Source organism: Salmo salar, chromosome 11 (assembly GCF_965601325.2).
Source record: "Salmo salar chromosome 11, fSalSal1, whole genome shotgun sequence".
Lineage (NCBI taxonomy): Eukaryota > Metazoa > Chordata > Actinopteri > Salmoniformes > Salmonidae > Salmo > Salmo salar.
In genome coordinates, this window is record NC_138301.1 from 80,095,890 (window position 1) to 80,115,659 (window position 19,770).

At 43.2% G+C, this 19,770-nt stretch overlaps 1 protein-coding gene across 4 annotated transcripts in view; it reads right to left on the minus strand.

The window, feature by feature from the left end:
* Positions 1-918: 918 nt before the first annotated feature.
* LOC106562917 (metal transporter CNNM4) overlaps positions 919-19,770 on the minus strand; it is a 29,251-nt gene continuing 10,399 nt past the window's right edge. The window contains exons 5-8 of one of the 4 annotated variants that reach the window (XM_014128014.3): positions 13,536-13,632; positions 9,813-9,902; positions 6,253-6,428; positions 919-5,657 (exon numbers count right to left, since the gene is read on the minus strand). In XM_014128014.3, the coding sequence (XP_013983489.2) occupies positions 5,037-5,657; positions 6,253-6,428; positions 9,813-9,902; positions 13,536-13,632 (984 nt within the window). In that variant the 3' untranslated portion in view covers positions 919-5,036. Of the gene's footprint in view, positions 6,014-6,169; positions 8,672-8,777; positions 9,903-13,535; positions 13,633-19,770 lie in introns of those variants that run through there. The other 3 variants (XM_014128015.3, XM_045689845.2, XR_014379426.1) reach the window with 3 other exon arrangements.

Consider the following 19,770-nt stretch of genomic DNA (forward strand, 5'->3'; position numbering starts at 1 on the left):
GGTTTAGTGTCATCCGCTGCTCTTGTTCAGAGCCACAATGGACGCACTTTCCTCGTAAACTAAACCCACCTTCTCAGAAATTAACCAATGAGAGTCCATGGCTGATGACATCCAATGGGTGCGGGGAAAATGAGTATCGTGCCACGCCCATCTTTGTTTGAGAGTCTTGAAAACAAGTCAAATTTAAAGGGGCTTCGTCAATATTCCTTGACGCATAATAGATATAACTTAGGCAGCCTAATGACTATGTAACTAACCATTTGCCGGTTTTGTTTTGTTTTCCTTCGTTTGATGGATATTGTTATCATCAGCTTTGTTCTGTGCAATGAAAACATAGATCTAGGATCAGTTTACCCTCCCTCCCTAAATCCTAACATCAACGATTCTGGGGAGGGCGCACAAAATATACGCAGACCAGCACCTAATAGGGACAAAGTCATCATACTCTGTGCACAGACAGCTCCCTCTGATACATAGCCATGTACTTTGGGATACATTCACAAGAGAATCCCAAACAGTCTGGGTCAGTTAAAACATGGTTACTGATTAAGGATTCCTGTGAAGCATCTGTCACTGAACCAAACTCTGTAGTTACCATGTAACCCAGATGAAAACACAGTATGGACATGCAGTGGAAGACTTCTACTGCACCTGCATACTTTGTACCTAACAAAGTGAACTAGATGACTTTGTGCTGTTGTGAAGTTATGCACCACAGAGCATTTTTGTTTACCTTTTGTTACTTAGCCTACTTTGTCACATAGCTCTACTGTTTGCCAACAGTCACTAATCTTTGTGACCTACTGTTGACATTGCAATTGTGGGAAATTCTTCATCTGTTTTTGTACATTTGACTCAACTAAGTGAGAAAAACAGTAAACGCGGACAGTCAAATAAAAAGAGCACAGGAGACAGTAGTTTACGTAGAGAAATATAATCAGGTTTATTAACCCCATGTTGACTTCTTCACAGCTCCCTCCAAAGTCATTATAAAACAGTATGTACACTTTGCTTTAAGTTAAACAACCCAGGGGTAAGATGAAGTTACAGGCATTTACTCTTCAATCAACATCCCCCTCCAAAAAAGAAAATAACAGAGAGGAAAAACATCAGTCTCTACCACAGAACTTACCGCTGATCAGTCATTAAACATGAAAGTCATAGTTGTTGAAAACAAGCACTCCAAACCCGAACTTTAAGTAATAAATAAATCTAACCTTCAGAACTTCATCACTGACCAGCTTCTTGTGGAAGACTCAAGCAGAGATAAAGAGATTAGTGTGTGTACCTGGAGGCCAGACCCCTAGTCTGTCAGACTGTTCAGTGTGTGTTTTTACATATGGGGCTGACACTGGACTACTGGTCTTATCTCTGTCTGAGTAACCTGTATTAGACTAGTGTTTATAATCATTGAACTCATTCTAATTCCATGCACACACAAAAAAAAACATCCTTCGTGGAGGACAGTGTTCTATTCTACTCCATTGTAGGGTTCTGGTTCCCAAGCTAGCAGTATGGCACCAGCTTGAACCCAGATCTGTTTGTGCCATCTCCTATATGGTCAAATAGTAGTTGGCCGAGAGCCCAAACAGATCTGGGACCAGGCTAGTATGGCATCCCTTTGTCTACACAGTGGAAAAGCTGTCCCTGGTTGAGAATACAGCACCAGAAATCTTAAACCCTCCTTGTTTAGGTCGAATAATCACACTGGGGCACTGAGCTAACAACACGGCAGAGCAGAGCCTGGCTGCCAGTTAAGCCTCGCCCTCCCGCCAGGAACCACCCACCAGCTAGAAGGATCTGGACATTAAAAAGAGCTTATAAGACTGTTCAGACCAGCAGTCAAGGAATTTCAATATAACATGACCGGCAGGAGAGGAGAAGAAGTGGGGGTGTGAGGGGAGAGGAGCTGGGGGAGAGGGTAAGGAAAGTAGCAGAGTAGGGAGGAAGAGGAGAGGAAAGAAGAATGGAAAAGGAAAGGAGATGAGGGAAAGGAGGAGTGCTAGTGAAGAGCAAGGTAGTTCAGTCTAGCCAGACATAACATAAGCTAACAGCTACATTAGCACATAACATAAGCTAACAGCTACATTAGCACAGTGCTGCAATAAATCATGGTCAGAATGCTACTACATGCTACTTCAATGGGGGAAAAATGAATTTGAGAGAAAGGTAGAAATGTTCTTTGAGGTCAAAACAGAGCAATGTTTTTATTGCTAATTCAATATCTTCCAAGTAAAATGTCTTAGTCGAAGGAGATAAAAGTTCTTATATCCAGTAAGTATTCTCACAGAGCCTACTTTATACGTGTTCCATATAGGCATCCCCCTCTCACTCCCATCACAGATAATATAGTAGACAAATGCCAATTTCTTCACAATATACAGTAGTATTCACAGTAACATAGTACAAGCAGGAAATATATAACAAATCTCTTCCTCCGTCCCAGTAACCCGTTGACAGACATGATTGTCTGTCACAAATGAAAGCATGTTTCACATGAGAGAACACAGCACAAAAATGACAAGTAATAATATTCTTTCAAATAAATACAACATTTCTAAGTAGTCGAACAACGCTTTCATAATCTGACCGTTCTCAGTACAGACTAGGAGCCTCGCAGCCAACCAGTGGCTAGACTGAGAACTAGACCAGTGGTGTAACGGAACCAGTAAGGACCAATGCTATGAAGTGACCTATGTGAACCAGCAGTCAGGTCTAGGGTTTTTGTGTAGTAGTAGTGTGTTAAGGCTGCACCAACCATAGACTTAGAAATCCTAGAATGGCCGACCCCATTCAATACCCTGTACTGAGGGGTGTGTGTCCGTTCTATTCATTCCAATTCTAAGGAGGGGATATACTCTTAAAATTCAGGTAGGAACTTTTCCCTGTGGAACAGATCTTACAGAAATTCTTTGGAATAAATACTCAGTTCTACCTCGTTGTTCTAAAGTTATTTTCTTACCAGTGGTAAGTATTTACTTAGAAATACATTTGTATGTGTACATTTTCTTTCTTCATGTCGACCGTTGCTTGAGTTACTTCATAATATATTTCTAGGGATCAAGATAGGTAGATGCTAGCAGCATTATATGTCTGGTCTGCCCTCCATCCAGAGAGAATGCATGGTGAGGGAAACACGTAGTAATCTCTAAGACAGCACGGCAGGGCACAGTGCGTGTAACAGTTTCATTTATACACACAATAAATCCTACATCAGATTGAATCTGAAGGGTCAATTGTGGATCTCCTGTTTTGGAATGTCTTTTTGGAGTATCTACAATGTAAATGGTAAGGGAACATTGTGGTGGTGGTGGCGTGCCTTTTTTCCATGTCGTGTCATTAGCAGTGGCAACAACCCCTCACTGATTGTATCATCAAACAGTACAACTCAATTCTAAACTCCACTGTGACGTCACACAAACTCTGAACTCAACTCCATTGTGGCATCACAAAGTGGAATTTTTAACTCCATAGTGACATCACCCCTGAAAACAGTGACTTCTAGATTCCATTGTGACATCACACAATAACACTCGTGACATCACTCCAAAGCAACCAATCATGTTAAACCACAGTGTCTCAGCCACCCAAATGCTAGTCCACTGCTTATTATGTGAAATTATACAAACAGGAAAAGTAGCTAGTACTGTAGTTGAATTGAGCCATGTTCACAAATAGGAAGCTGAGCTAATATCATAGGGAAATTATACAATAATACAAAAAGAAAGGGGAGCTAGTATCATAGTTGAATTGAGCTCTGTTCAGTTAGGTGTGTTTGAGAGTTTGTAGGTTCTGGGGGAGTTGGTTGCAGTACAGTAGCAAAGTCTCTGTTCAGGAGTGTCAGTGTCATCAGTCACAGTACATGGAGTTTTGAAAGTCTTCAACAAAAGAAAAACAAAATCGATAGAATATAAAACATTGACATCAAATAAATCTCAAAATACATACAAAAGTAATCTGTAATGCAAAATAAATATATTCATATTTAAATAATTAATCATATAATATACTTCACATCTCTGGTTAGGAGGTGGGTTCATGGTAAACAAACCCACCCGTCAGTCAATTAGCCAGCCAACTCCTCCCCTCCAGCAACCCCGCCCTCCACCCCAGCTTGGTAGGCCTGTGATCAACCACTTGTATGGCTGTTTCATTTCATAAACTTTCCGAAATGAGAGACAGCTCAGGAGGTACACACACAAACCACTACACTCCTGTCGAGCCCGTGTCAACAGGCTCCAAACTCAACAATCCCCTAATACTAAAGTTTTTTTGGAAATTGCCATATTTGCAAGAAATAAAGAACAGACACCAAAAATAAACAAAAAAATAAACCAAGATTCTAGAAATCCCTCCTGAGAATGTTCCATTTGTGTTCGGGGGGGGGGTTGAATGTCATTTCCATGGAAACGGAGCATGTGGGAGGGGAGTGGTACAGGAAGTCAGGAAGTGTTTTAGAGAACCCAGGTGCGTGTAGGTGAGAATTCACAGTGAACACTAAGCTAAAAATGCATGAATCTCTAAATATCACTACATTTCTCTTTAAAAACATATTTTGCTGTCACTACAGGTCATATTTCTATATTTATTTATACCGACAACCGAAGTGCAGAGAATCAACACATATTATAAACATGCTATACGTGGTGGTCTATCTCCCCCTCCTCAACCCTCCTCCCCCGTCCTCCCCACCAACAAAGCTGATCCCAGACTGTGCCTGCAGCCACCGTAAAACTGGCAAACACACATTGCATACACACGCACTGAACCGTATGACTGAGACGAGATACATCACACACAAGGACCTCTGCACAAGTGTGTAATGCACCAGTGTTCCCCGTCTCTCTCTCTCTCTCTTCACCCCATCTTGAGAGGTAGGTGGGCGGATAGGAGGACAGAGACATGAGGATTCCCACAATGCACCTTAGAATCTTCCAGTGCTCCAGGGGTAGTCAGTCCACGGCCAACAAAACTTGTGTGTGCATTCATTTTTTACAAATCTTAACAACCCCCCCATCCCCCCACAGGGGTTGTTGTCAGATGGTGCTCTCTGTGTGTGCGTGACTGATGGTGTGCACATGTGTGTGTAGGTGTTGGTGTGTGTGAGGGTGTTGTGTGTGTGTTTGTGGGTAGCTGGGCCTGCGTGTGCCGCTTACGCAGTTTTGCGGCTGCTCAGAGAGCAGAGAGGTCTTCTCACCCGGCCCGTTCTCCCCCCCTGGCCTCGCGGAAGAGGGGGATTTGGGGGGGAGAGAGGTGCAGGGAAGAGGTGGGTGGGGGAGAGAGGAGGTGGAGGGCGGAGGCGGGTGAGTGGTGCGTGCACCCGAGGAGGGAGGAGGAGGTGTTTGAGGAAGAGGGGTGCCTTTGGTGGGAGGAGGGGTGGATAGGGGCAGGGCCGGGCGGGGGTTGACTTGAGTGGGAGTGGTGGTTTGGGGTAAGGGGGTACGGTTGGTGGGAGGGGGGGTGGGTTGGGGGAGAGCAAGGGGGCGCTTGAAAGGTGTGGTGGCCAGGGGGAGGGGGGTACGGGGAGGGGCTGGTGGGGTGATGGGGAGCGGGAGAGCAGAGGTGCTGTCCAGACGGGGGTGGCTGCCCTCGGGGGACTGGGGGGTGCTGTCCAGCCTCGACGCCAGCAGACCATTCTGGTACTGAGAACGAGTGATCTGAGGAGAGGAAAGAGAGTGTTAGGAAGAGGGAGGAGAGGAAGAACAAGTATATGAGAGAGACTGCAAAGCGTGCTTTGAGAGAGTATGGCGTCATGGTATAGGAGGTATTGAACAGCCAATCATCATCACAGGGACAACCCAGGGTGCACTGGCCCTCAGAGATGTAACGCTCCCTATACTTTGAATGCATTTTTCTGCAAAAGGTGGGTAAACGCTCCTGCAAAATAAAAAAGCTGCATAAACAGCGTTTACGTGTGCTTACCCTCCACTACACCACTGCTGGCCATTCAGTTGGGCTGGTAAAACGTTTCTCAGCAGAGCTGAATAGTGGGCTGAAATGTCTGGGCTAATTTCTGAAATATTTCAGGTCACCGTTTCATTACATGGGTTAGTCTTAGATAATTGTAAACAAAATTTGGAGACGTCACTGCGAGAGAGTTTGTCACATTAACGACTTTCTTTTCAAATGCCTGTGCTGCAGAAATTGTAACTTTTAAACCAGCACAACTGTAGAAATAGGGCCTTTTCCCATTGTAGTTTTTCCATTTCCATGGCACTGGCAGGGGTTAGAGGTTAAAGGTGAGAGAGTTACCTTGACATATTGCAGGTCAGTGAGAGCCCGTACGTAGAAGTCTGGTGTGTACTGGCAGGCGGTGAGCTGCGTGTTGCTAGCAGTTACTGAGCCGCATTCTCCGGAAGCGCCACGCTCAGTGCAGCTTAGCGACGCCGAGCGGTTCAGACCACTCGCGTGAGTAGGAGAACGGAACTCTGAGATACGGTGAGGGAGAGAGCGGGTGAGCTGGGGATAACCCACACACACAAAGTACACAAACACGCACATTCCCACGGGCTCACACATCCACATTTGCAATAATGCACACAAGCACGCACACAGTACATAAAACACACACATGCACATTCAGGCACACACAGAACAGTGAATTAGAGAAATCAACATGAAAAGAGAATGAGATTGTCTATTGATGGGATAGAGACAGTAGGAGGATATGATTGTAGTGAGAGTAGCCAGAGCAATATAAACAGTATTTGGCACGGCTGACAGCAACGACAGAGACATTAAGTTAATGACAAACACTACAGTATGGTTTCGATCACCAGACGGATACTGGAGGTTAGTGAACACACAACACGTGCTGTCACACCTACAGTGCCATGAAAAAGTGAACAAATAACATTTTGATACTTTTATTTTATTTCATAAACCAAGTTACGCAACACCCAATGCCCCTGTGTGAAAAAGCAATTGCTCCCTTACAGAGAACTCTAAAAAGGAGAATGTCAGGCACTAGGTCCATGATTTGACGCGAAAGGGCAGCGGGGTCATGCAGCAAGACAATGATCGAAATCACACGAGCAAGTCTGCATCAGAATGGCTGAAAAGCAATATTTGTTTGTTGTTGTTTTGGAATGAACTAGTCAAAGTCCAGACCTAGCCATCCTTTGCACACTCTTGGCATTCTCTCAACTAGCTTCATGAGGTAGACACCTGGAATGCATGTGTCCAAACTTTTGACTGGTACTATAGGTGTGAGACTGATCAGCAACTACAGGAAGCGTTTGGTTGCAGCCATTGTAGATCAAGATGGCGCAACCAGTTCAACGAGTGTAAGGGTGCAATTAGTTTTCACATAGCGGCATTGGGTGTCGCATAAGTTTGTTTATTAAAGAAATTAAATAAGTATCACCATTTAGTGTTATTTGTTCACTCAGGTTCCCTTTATCTAATATTAGGTTTTGGTTGAAGATCTGGTAAAAATCATAGTCAAAAATATGCTAAAATCGAGAATATTTATGAAAGGGGGCAAATATCTTTTCACAGCATTGTACACACAGCAATGCAAATGTATACACACAGCATCACAGAGAGCAACAGGTATATATGCACAACACAGCAACACAAACATATGCACACCCAAAGATGAAGGTTGAGTATGATTGGTGATTACAGGGGAGGATGGGGTTAAATTATGACTATATGCTGGGAGGGAGGGAGGGATTATATCAGGTGTTAGGCTTCCCCATATCACATCAAGTATAGGGGGTGATGGGGACCAATCAACAGCCAGGATCAGGAGAAATGGCATTATGGCAACTAATCAACGATGGTTCTGTGCTTAACCAAGTCACCTGTGGGCGTTTTGGTGTTCCTGAGCGTTCACCGTGGCTCAGAGATCGGCTCGCCAGGCATGCCATGCAAATGAGGCTCTGATTGGCATGGGGGGAGGTGGGGTGGGGGGGTCGTAACTGTGTACGAGTGTTCGTGGTTGGGTAAGTTGGGGTTAAGGAGTGTGTAGTGAGTGATGCATGCCCTGTTCCAATTTTGACCCCTAGCTCGTTCCTTCTAGGCACACATCTAAAAACATTGGATAGGTATTGACAAAATGGTAATAGTATCACCGTGTCTTTTGGTAGGCTGGGTTGAACTGTCATCCTATTGCCTATATGTATATGCTCTTTTCAGATCTAGTGCCTAGGGGAAGGGGTTAGGGAACTATATGGTATAGGAAGTAGTAAGTGGGTCAGAAGTAGTTTGGTGATTTCTTTGAAGTGAGTGAGTAGTGACCATAGAACTCTAATTCTATGCTAGTGACAGGATCAGGTAATCGCACAAGATACAGTAGAAGATGCCTTTAACCACAGACCTAGTATCAGATTACCCAAAATGTAACCAATGCGGTAATAAGGAAACATCTGACCCTGGACCAGTGGTTAGGGCAACTAGTAGGGGTTAGAGGTCAGATATGAGAGGTAGTGCCGTGGAGCAGAGTGGCTCCACCTAGAGCCCCATCCAGCAAGTTTCTTCCTTCCTCCTCTATTCCTCCTCTTCCTCAGTCGGTACTGTGTAGTCCAGCTCTGACACAGGTCTGAAGAAATTGGAATCACCCATGTCAAGTCCCTGACACTGCTCCAATATGACGATAATGCTTCCTTCCTTCTTTCTTTCCCTCCATCCTTCCTTCCTTCCTTCCACGTCACTGGTGAAAGCAGTACTGAGGAAACCAGATCAGTGAGTATTCCAAGGAAGAGACCAAGGAAGGAAGGAAAGGAAGGAAGGAAAGACGCATAATATGCATGTAACTTCAACTTAACCCTTACCTTATTGGAACAGGGCCTGTCAACTGAGTGACGTTGTCCCAGGCTGCTCTGCTCTGCCCTGCTGACTGAGGACAAACCCACTGATGTGACCTGACGTGGCATACAATCTGTCAAAAGCACATAGGGCTCAGCTGCCATCATCAGCAGTCATCGGCCGAGTAAGAACTGCAAGTAGAACCTCACCACATCACTCAGTCACTAAGAGAGAGAGACCACTGCAGAGCACCGACTTGTCCACCAACCTATTAATTCAATACCATCCTACTCCACCAGATGGTATAGTGGAGCATAAATCGGCATTAAATAGTATTAGACGCAAATATTATGCTAACAATACACTATTAGCTAGGATTAGCGCAGCTGACTCATCTCGAGCGGCATTCAACGTTTAACCATTACGGCTCCTGTGAGTCGTTAAACCAGTGACATTAAGTGAAACAATAACGAGCGCAGTGTTCAGTCTGGTTTCACCAGGCTACTGTGAGTCGGCTATCGAGTGCTGGAGGAGAGCGTTAGAGCAGGGTTTCCCAAGCTGATTCAAAATCAAAGCTTGATGATGAGTTGGTTATTTGAATCAGCTGTGTAGTGCCAGGGCATAAACCAAAACGTGCATCCAGAGGGGGCCCCAGAACCGAGTATGGGAAACCCTGCTCTAACTAATGCTCTCGATAGCTGACTCACAGTAAGGCCTGATTAGATTACTAAGGCTTTGCACCCTTTGGTTTTCAGAGGGAATAAAACAAACACAGAATGAGAGAAGAATAACATCTTGGGAGGTAAGAGCAGAACGTTTTCCTATTTTATTCTACTTCAAAGAAAAGCAGGTAAGGCAAACACTTGGTATAACTGACCCTAAATGTAAAGTATTGATATTCTAGTGGATCTCTAGGCTGTCTGTCTATCAGGTTGTACTTGCTGGAGCAGGGCTCTGAAGAAGAGGATGATGGGAGGGAAACAAAAAAGGTGATCTTGGGATAAAAAGTGGCCCCTCCCTCCCTCATGTTACCCCTCCCCTCGGGGCGGTTGGTTCTTTACCTGGGAAGCGAGAGAACAGAGAGAATCTCTTTAAAGAGAGACGTCGTGGAGGAGGGGACGCCACTGATGGGGAGAGAGGGGGAGTTACGGCTGAGCGAAGAGTGGGAGAAGGGGGGAGAGAGAAAGACGCTCTCGTTTAATCAGCGATAGGCAGTAACAGCACTGTAGTGGTTAACAGCACTGTAGGGTGCCCTGAAGAGAGAAACCTTTCTCCTTCACAGAGCACATTGACATTTTCACCTCAATACATCATTTAGTGAACCATTCACTGAGGCTGTGTCCAAAATGGCACTCCATTCCCTATTATAGTGCACTACTTTTGGCCAGGATTAGCCACATAAGGCTATGGCATAAAGTAGTGCACTACATAGGGGATAGGATGCAATTTCAGATTCGCCCCGGGTGACTCGTCATTTTCACAGGTCAACGAAGGCCTGCTGTCGGATTGGAGGGGGCAGATTGCCCAATGGGAGGGGCGTAACTGAGTGACATCAGACGCTGACATGAGTTGGACACAGTTTGACACATGTAGGCAGTAGTACAGTGCACATCATATAGCGCATGCACACACACATTACATAGATGCTGCGCACACAAAGCACAGAGAAGGCTATCACAGAGAGAGAGAAAGATGATTTAACATTTAACAGGCTTTTGACAACCAGAACCTACTCTGCTCATGCTTGCATGTGTAACACCATCTACAGAGGTACTACACTACTGGCAACATTGAAAGCTCATCTCCATCCATTTATATGACTTACAGCATCTCTACATTGATTATGTAGATGCTTCCGAGTATGCTTCCGAGTGCTGCAGCGGTCTAAGGCACTGCATGTCAGTGCTCGAGGAGTCACTACAGACACCCTGGTTGATTCCACGCTGTATCACAACCGGCCGTGATTGGGAGTCCCATAGGGCAGCATACAATTGGCCCAGCGTCGTCCGAGTTTTGCCGTCATTGTAAATAAGAATTTGTTCTTACCTGACTTGCCTAGTTAGATAATATATTTCAGAGCAGCTATGTCTGCTAGTCATACTGGTATCTGACCACTAGGTGTCATCAGCGTTTCTAAAGTATCTGGACTAAGCAATACATTTCTCTCCTCCAGCACTGTGGCGTCATCACCCTTCAGCCAACTATGCTCTCTCAGATATGCACACACCCCCATCATTGGCGCGCGCACACACACACACCCCTTGTCCTTTATAGGTGACACTAGGGCTGTGGCGGTCACGAAATTGCATCAGCCGGTGATTGTCAAGCAAATAACTGTTGGTCTCACAGCAATTGACCATTAATTAACATAAACAAATTTAGCATCTACTGGCTTACACACATAGCCTACAAGCCACTGATGCAGAACTTTGGAACATATACATTAAAAAAATTATAATAAATCCATGTAATATAGCCTACACCTTCACAATAAATTCCATATTTATTTTAGACAGGTCTAAAGGAACATGATATGAAGAAAATGTAGTATTATTCAGAAGAACTGAATAGCATACTGAGTTTTGCTTATGTTAGGTCCTGATCTGGCTATGCCAAATGGCTGTGGGCTACACTAGTTCATTTAGCAGACGTGGCATTATTTTATATTATTTTATAGTATGAAGAAAACAATTGAACAAAGCCGAATAAAATATAAAAATTATATTTTCTCCAAACGATTTGAGTGTGCACATGCGGTTATTCTGCGTTGAGCGGTTAACAAAGAAATAGGTACTCCTATATGCTTAATTTAGAGTTATTAATGTAACTTCAGTTGTTCAACAAACGTTGGGCTATATGTTTTGATTTTTAATACATTGTAAGGCTGCATGATGCGACTAATGATGATCTGAACAAAGTTGCGTGAAAGGCATGAGCTCTGCTTTGGTTCTTGCGCAGGCTGTACACACTACATCAGTCTCTCATTCACAATGTGACTAGCATTTGATAATGCCTCGAATTTCCTGTCGGCATCCCCTTTGTGTGGCCGCAACGCATCCTAAAAAAATCCATGCCTTTTGCGGCCAGTGACCATTGTGTCGGAGTGCTGCGATGTGCCCTTCTCCCCGAGTGCTGCATGCTCCAAAGCACTTCTCACTCACATGGCTCTCCATCACGTGATTGTTTTTTTTTCACAGGCTACAAGTGAAGACATAAACATCAGGGACGCAACTGTGCGCGTCCTTATCCAATTCCGAGGCGCATATTGAAGATATTGGAAGAACTGTCCACATTTACTTTCGTCAGCCAATAAGATGAGTAGGCCTAACGAACAGCAAAAGTACTAGCCTATGTCAATCTACTATCCCCCATAGTACAAAAACCGACCTATTCTATTCTGTGTGAGAAATATTCCAAACATAGTCTGGGACAGTTGTGGGATGCGATAGATCCCAAATTAATACAACCACTAGCGTCAAAAAAACTTTTTAAAAGTAATGAGGCAAACGCAACAGATCAGAATGTTTATCTTAAAATGTTGATAGCCTAATAGTTTATTTCTTCACATTATAAGCGCAGCAATGCGCTCACACAGCAGTAGGCTATAAGTGAGAATGTTCCATTAGCTGGAAAACGCTATTATCAAAAGTGACCGCAAATGCAATAAAGCATGTCATGCTTTTATCATAAATGTGCATTTTTATGGTGAAAGCTATCTTCCCCAAACTCGAAAACTCACACGCTGCTTATGTATGCCCTTGTAAAGCAGATTAATTAGCTTAATATTGAGAAGTTATTTGGCCACTTCAGTTGTGATACAAACCTTAACAAAACATACAGGCCTATGGGCTAGGCTACATGAGGTGTGCGACTACGATTCAAAAAAAGTCGCAAAAATATAGGCGAATACTGTCACCCATCAGATTATTCTTGATTTAATCTTGTCTTTACATATACTAAATAATATATGTGAGAAATTTGGCCTCCCACCCTTTAATAAAGGCCATCACTCTGTTTTCTCAGGCAATTGCATAGCCTATAGAAATGTTGTACAACATGAGCTCATGGGCTCTCTCAGTGTTCGATTAGATTTTTGATTACATTTGCACTGATGTCAGAGTGATTAGAGGACAATAGAGTGCTGAATACCAGGCAGTTATCAAGTTTGGTAGGCTGCTAATGACCATCAGCAGCATCAGAGCCTGGAGAAGCCTAATTGCCATGACTAAATGGTCACGTGGAATTTGACTGCCTTCATGATTCTCGACCGCCGGTGTGGTGGTAATACGGTCACCGCAACAGCCCTAGGTAACAGTGGTGTACGTTTCTTTCTACCTGTTTATTACATCAGCTGTGGATCACATTTCTGTCTGTTGGATCTCCTAAAACCCAAGTGATTACACACACTCACCTACTTGTGAGCTTTGCTAACACACACACCTCATTGTGAGCTGTGCACAGTGCTAGTTGGATCGTTTCCCCTGTCCCTTCTGGCGTGTGGGTGTTTGAGTTGAGCATTTCTGGATGTTGGTCAGCGAAGCTGGTGTTTCAGGAATAAAAATTTAAGGCCGAAATGCTGAAGACTAGAAACACTATCTGACTGAAACAAGTTTAGACAGAGGCAAGCGCACAGAGAGTTATCACATTGTTTGTGTATGTGAGAGGAAGGGGGAAAAAGAGAGAGTCTAGGTGTGTATCTCTGTGCCGTGTGTATCTCTGTGGCATGTGCATTGCTTGTGTCTGTGGTCTGATCATATATACATTACGTGTGTGTGTGTGCTCACCCAGTGATGGTGAGCTAAGAGCCATGACTCCATAGTAGGAGAAGGGTCCTGTCTCAAACTTCATGTTCTCGTTTCCAGCCTCCACCTCCACACGCCCCTGAGGAACACACACACACAGAGTTTCAAAGCAACATACACTGACTTGCAGGCGCTGTGAACAAAAAGTAAACCAATTAAATAAAGATAGATACCCACACACTGATGAGTAGTTTGCACAATAAAACCGCAAGAGCATTCATCAGCGTGCAGGGATTTACCTTTATTTCATATACATTAACACACACAGATCTGTCGGACAAAGTGAACATGCAGAGATGCAGCGTTTCTACTGCTTCAGTGGTGTTGTCTCTTCCATCTACTATGTTTCTACATTGACATCAATGCACGATTTATGCAGTCGTCAAGTTAAGCCTGAGCATCTGACCAGGATTATTATAACATGATAATTATGGATTATTATGATTCTATTTCTACTGCTAATGTTGTCTGATCTATCTGCTACGTTTCTATGACTGAGCCTTCCTACCAAGGTAAGAGAGAACCCTGGCGGTCTCATCAATATTATATCACAGTGCAGGTGTGCATGCTGAGGTTCCAGTGTCTCTCTCTCTCACTCACACACACACACACACACACACCCCCCCAATGACCCCCAACAGATGACACATACACACACAACCGTGCACACACACCTTCCTGAATAGTGAAACCAGAGCAACTGTGCTCATGTTGCTGTACCTGTATCTACAGTGTCACCTTGGGTGTCATCAATAAAACAACACACACAGAAATGTTTTATTTTTTTCCCCACACGGTCGGGCTTCGTCCCCTGGTATCATAAACACACACAAGACATGGAAGAATGTGTAGAACTGCAGAAAATTTGCTTTAAAACAGCAACAACAAAAAATCTCTGCTGCATGCTAAATGTGAAAAATTGCGGGAAATTAGCTTTAAAAGTACAAAATGTTCACACCCCTCTTGTTGGCTGAGAGAACAGTTTGGGGTTTGTTACTACACCGATAAATTACATTATCCATCCAGACCTTTGCCACCAAGGAAGTGTGTGACTGGACCTTCTCAAATACTTCAGATTCAGGTCAACTTTATTATCCCATCTGCTTAAAAAGACGGTACATAAAACATGAAAACACAGAAACCACACAACAAAATTAATTAAAAGTGCCATAGCTACACATTTAAAAGTGAAAGTGCAATACGCTGTATACTCGAGGGACCAACAGACAGACATACAAATCATTAAAATCCAGACAGAAAATATTTACACAAGAAGCAACCTAATACCACACAGCCTAATGGCTGTTGGAATAAAAAGTCCCCATATCTATCTGTTTTGATTTTCTTTTTAAGAAGGCTCTTTCCCCTTGTCCGGCTGCTGCCATGACTGAGTTTTCAGTGAAGGGGATCTGTCCTGTAAAATCAAGTTTTAGGAGGTTTGTGTACAGGTTGATGGCTGATTCTTGATCTATACCAATTATCCTTCCCGCTGTCTTAAGCGCTGAAGCTTGACTTGGTCTTGTTTCCAAACATGCATATCAGACCAAAGGACAGCACACTCTGGAGGACAGATTTACAGAACATTTGTAAGATTTGGCGGTTCGACATTAAAACGGTTCAGTTTGCGTAGAAAAACATTATCTGTTGTAATTTCTTCATCTTTGCAAAGGCACAGATCTTGCATTTCAGTTTGTCTATTTGGATTCCCAGGTATTTATATGTGGTCACTCTATCGACTGATTCCCCATTGATCTTCGTAGGTGGTGGTGGAGTTTTGTTCCTTCTGAAATCAATTTCCAACTCTTTCGTTTTCTTAACGTTTATTTCAAGAAAACTATTCAAGAAACATTTTTATCCACTTGATCAGTAGAGAGCTGACACCCAAATTCACCAGCTTATCCACCAGTAGGTGGTGTTGGATGGTGTTAAACGCGCTACTGAAGTCAATGAACACAATTTCACTAGACTATTTTCCTTTTCTAAAATGTTCGTAGATATTGTTCAGCTTGACCAGTAACTCATCATCAACAGCCATAGAGGCACGGTAGGCAAATTGGTTTGGTTCTAATTTGGGATGGGAGACTAGAGAGAATTTCTTTTTCAATTTCTTTTTCCAAAACATTTCATAGGTACAGATCTTTTCGTTCTTTTCAGGTATTGGGACAATCAGTAGACTTTTTCCATAAGACTGGAATTATCCCACAGTTCAGTGACAGCTGGAACAGCTTCTGGAACGGTAATGCGAGCTCGTCTGCGCATGCCTGAACTGCCTTGCTGCTGATGCCTTTTGGACCATATGATTTTCGTTTGCTTGACACGTTGAAAATATTGCTTGACGTCATTCAGAGAAATCTGTACATCAACAGCTGGTATGCTGTCTCTACTGTCCAAGGCCACTTTCTGCTGCGAAGTAAAATCACACATCAAACCTACAATAGAAACTGTTCAAATCATTTGCTAAAGCAAGGTCATTTCAATGGTCATACAATGTCTCATTGGTTTGTAGCCTGTGATGGTTTGTAGCCCTTGCCAGCCTTTCCTACTGTCCTCGAAAAGGTTTTCTAATTTGTCTTCGTATGCTGCCTTGCACTGATTTAAAACACTTGTTTTTTCTGGTTGAGGAGCTCTTTTAATTCCTGAGTTACCCACGGTTTATTATTGGGGAAGATGTTGACTATCTTTTTTAGAAATAACGAGATCCTCACAGAAACGGATGCCCTCTGAGACAGTACGCGCTGCCTCTTCCAGGTCATTGGTTCTGTCCGTCAGGACCGCCCAGTCAGTGGACTCAAAACAGTCCTGGAGGGCTTCAGTAGATGGGATGAGCTGAACCATGTTATGATCTGAACCCCCAAGATTGGGTAGCGCCTTGGAAAAATACGCACCTGGGATGCTACCATAACAGAGGTCCAGACAGGCTTAATTTCAGGTAGGACAAGTAACATATTGCTGATATGATGGTTAAAGTTCCCCATGATTAGCTTTACTGCTTCAGGTGACTCTGTCTCAGCCTGGGATACAAGGTCATGAATAACGTCGGCAGCTATATGAGTGTCAGTGGAGGGTTATGTAAACAATAAATAGCACTTGAGTACCCCTGGTCTATGTGTTGTGTTGATGTATCGTCTGTGTGTATTGTGGTATGCTATGGTATGTACACTTGTAGTGCCTTGCCCTTTCTTAGAAGAGATTAAAACCTTGCACAATTACACACACTGACAGCCATGCTGAAATGACTGATAACCCAGGGCCGTTTAAGACTCATCGCCCCGATCTCTTCCCCAGGGTGATCTGGGTAATCCCCCCAGTGAATCAGCATGGGGTAGGGTGTGTGTGTGTGTGAGGGGAGGGTTAACCTTTGCCCGACCGCCATTAAGGGAGCGGAACTCCAGGCTATGATTTAATGATGTGCTCTGTGAGGCAGTGTGTCTGTGGGCTAGGCAAACACACTAGTCTAAACACTGCAGGCTTTTACGGTCTGCAGTCAGAGTGGACTGATGTGTGTGTGCCTGATGCAGCATAGTGCTGACTTAAAAAGGGATGTGATTCTTGTCTGAATGAGAATGATGTTAAAGAGTCACTCACTCACTCAACATTCTACAGTTGAAGTCAGAAGTTTACATACACCTTAGCCAAATACATTTAAACTCAGTTTTTCACAATTCCTGACATTTAATCCAAGTAAAAATTCCCTGTTTAAGGTCAGGTAGGATCACCACTTTATTTTAAGAATGTAAAATGTCAGAATAATAGTAGAGAGAATGATTTATTTCAGCTTTTATTTCTTTCATCACATTCCCAGTGGGTCAGAAGTTCACATACACTCAATTAGTATTTGGTAGCATTGCCTTTAAATTGTTTAACTTGGGTCAAACGTTTCAGGTAGCCTTCCACAAGCTTCCCACAATAAGTTGGGTGAATTTTGGCCCATTCCTCCTGACAGAGCTGGTGTAACTGAGTCAGGTTTGTAGGCCTCTTTGCTCACACAAGCTTTTTCAGTTCTGCCCACAAATTTTCTATTGGATTGAGGTCAGGGCTTTGTGATGGCCACTCCAATACCTTGACTTTGTTGTCCTTAAGCCATTTTGCCACAACTTTGGAAGTATGCTTAGGGTCATTGTCCATTTGGAAGACCCATTTGCGACCAAGCTTTAACTTCCTGACTGATGTCTGGAGATGTTGCTTCAGTATATCCAGATAATTTTCCTACTTCATGATGCCATCTATTTTGTGAAGTGCACCAGTCCCTCCTGCAGCAAAGCACCTCCACAACATGATGCTGCCACCCCCGTGCTTCACGGTTGGGATGGTGTTCTTCGGCTTGCAAGCCTCCCCCTTTTTCCTCCAAACATAACAATGATCATTATGGCCAAACAGTTCAATTTTTTGTTTCATCAGACCAGAGGACATTTATCCAAAAACGATGATCTTTGTCCCCATGTGCAGTTGCAAACCGTAGTCTGGCATTTTATGGCGGTTTTGGAGCAGTGGCTTCTTCCTTGCTGAGCAGCCTTTCAGGTTATGTCGATATTGGACTCGTTTTACTGTGGCTATAGATACTTTTGTACCCGTTTCCTCCAGCATCTTCACAAGGTCCTTTGTTATTGATCTGGGATTGATTTGCACTTTTCGCACCAAACTACGTTCATCTCTAGGAGACAGAACGCATCTCCTTCCTGAGCGGTATGACGGCTGCGTGGTCCCATGGTGTTTAAACTTGCGTACTATTGTTTGTACAGATGAACGTGGTACCTTTAGGCATTTGGAAATTGCTCCCAAGGATCAACCAGACTTGTGGAGGTCTCCAATTTTTTTTTCTGGGGTCTTGGCTGATTTCTTTTGATTTTCCCATGATGTCAAGCAAAGAGGCACTGAGTGTGAAGGTAGGCCTTGAAATACATCCACAGGTACACCTCCAATTGACTCAAATTATGTCAATTAGCCTATCAGAAGCTTTTAAAGACATGACATAATTTTCTGGAATTTTCCAAGCTGTTTAAAGGTACAGTCAACTTAGTGCATGTAAACTTCTGACCCACTGGAATTGTGATACCGTGAATTATAAGGGAAATAATCTGTCTGTAAACAATTGTTGGAAAAATGACTTGTGTCATGCACAAAGTAGATGTCCTAACCGACTTGCCAAAACTATAGTTTGTTAACAAGAAATTTGTGGAGTGGTTGAAAAACGAGTTTTAATGACTCCAACATAAGTGTATATAAACTTCCGACTTTAACTGTATTTTCCTCCCCTTTCCAATCCTCCCTCTCTCTCTCCTCCTCTTCCCTCTTTCGGTTTCTCCTTACATTAAAGGGATCAATTAGTGAAGGGCAGGTCTGCCCCACAGCTAAGCGTCACACAAGGTCACTTGACTGACACACACACACACACACACACACCTGTAAGCACTTAAATCTGCTTAAAAAAAATGACTGAGCTTGGGCAATTTTGTCAAAAACTAATGACATAGGTTGCCTTAAGAGTTAATAGACAGCTAAAGGTGCTTCTACCAAATATTAACTCTGGGGTGTGAAGACATACGCAATCAAGACATCTTCGTTACTTTATTTTTAATTGATTCATTTCTCTAACTTTCTTTCACTTTGAAATATGTGGAGTAGATCAGTACAAAAAAATAAATCTAAATGAATCCCTAAATCTGAACATTGTACAACAAGGGGTGTGTAGACTTTCACTAGGCTCTGTACATTGTGCTGTACACTTAAACAGCTAAAGCCAGTTGGCTGAGTCACAGCAAAGGAACCACACAGTTGAGCCTAATTCACAGTCAAGAAGTCTGTGGCTGTGTCTGAATACCTGTACTTGCGTTGTAAATAGTAGAGATTTTGGGTATGCAAAAATAGAACGTACTTTACAGTACGTGAAATTTCAAAAATGTTTTATGCTTTAAATACAAGGATTTCATACATTTCGGCTTGTCATCTAGTAGAATTTGCAGCACACTGTTGAGGAAGAGAATCGTCTTGAGACCCACGTGCTTGACAACAGCTGATAATCAGATATGGTGACGAGTTTACCAGAATGAACGAATGGCAGGAATCAATGCAATTACGCATTAAATTATGAATTCTCAGTATGGCTTAGTATGTTGATATTTGTTACTTAGTGCTTCGATTTTACTAAACAGTACATTCTAAATAGTACGTAGTACGATTAGTCAACAGTATGCAGTTTTATTAAGTAGTAGGCAAGTCA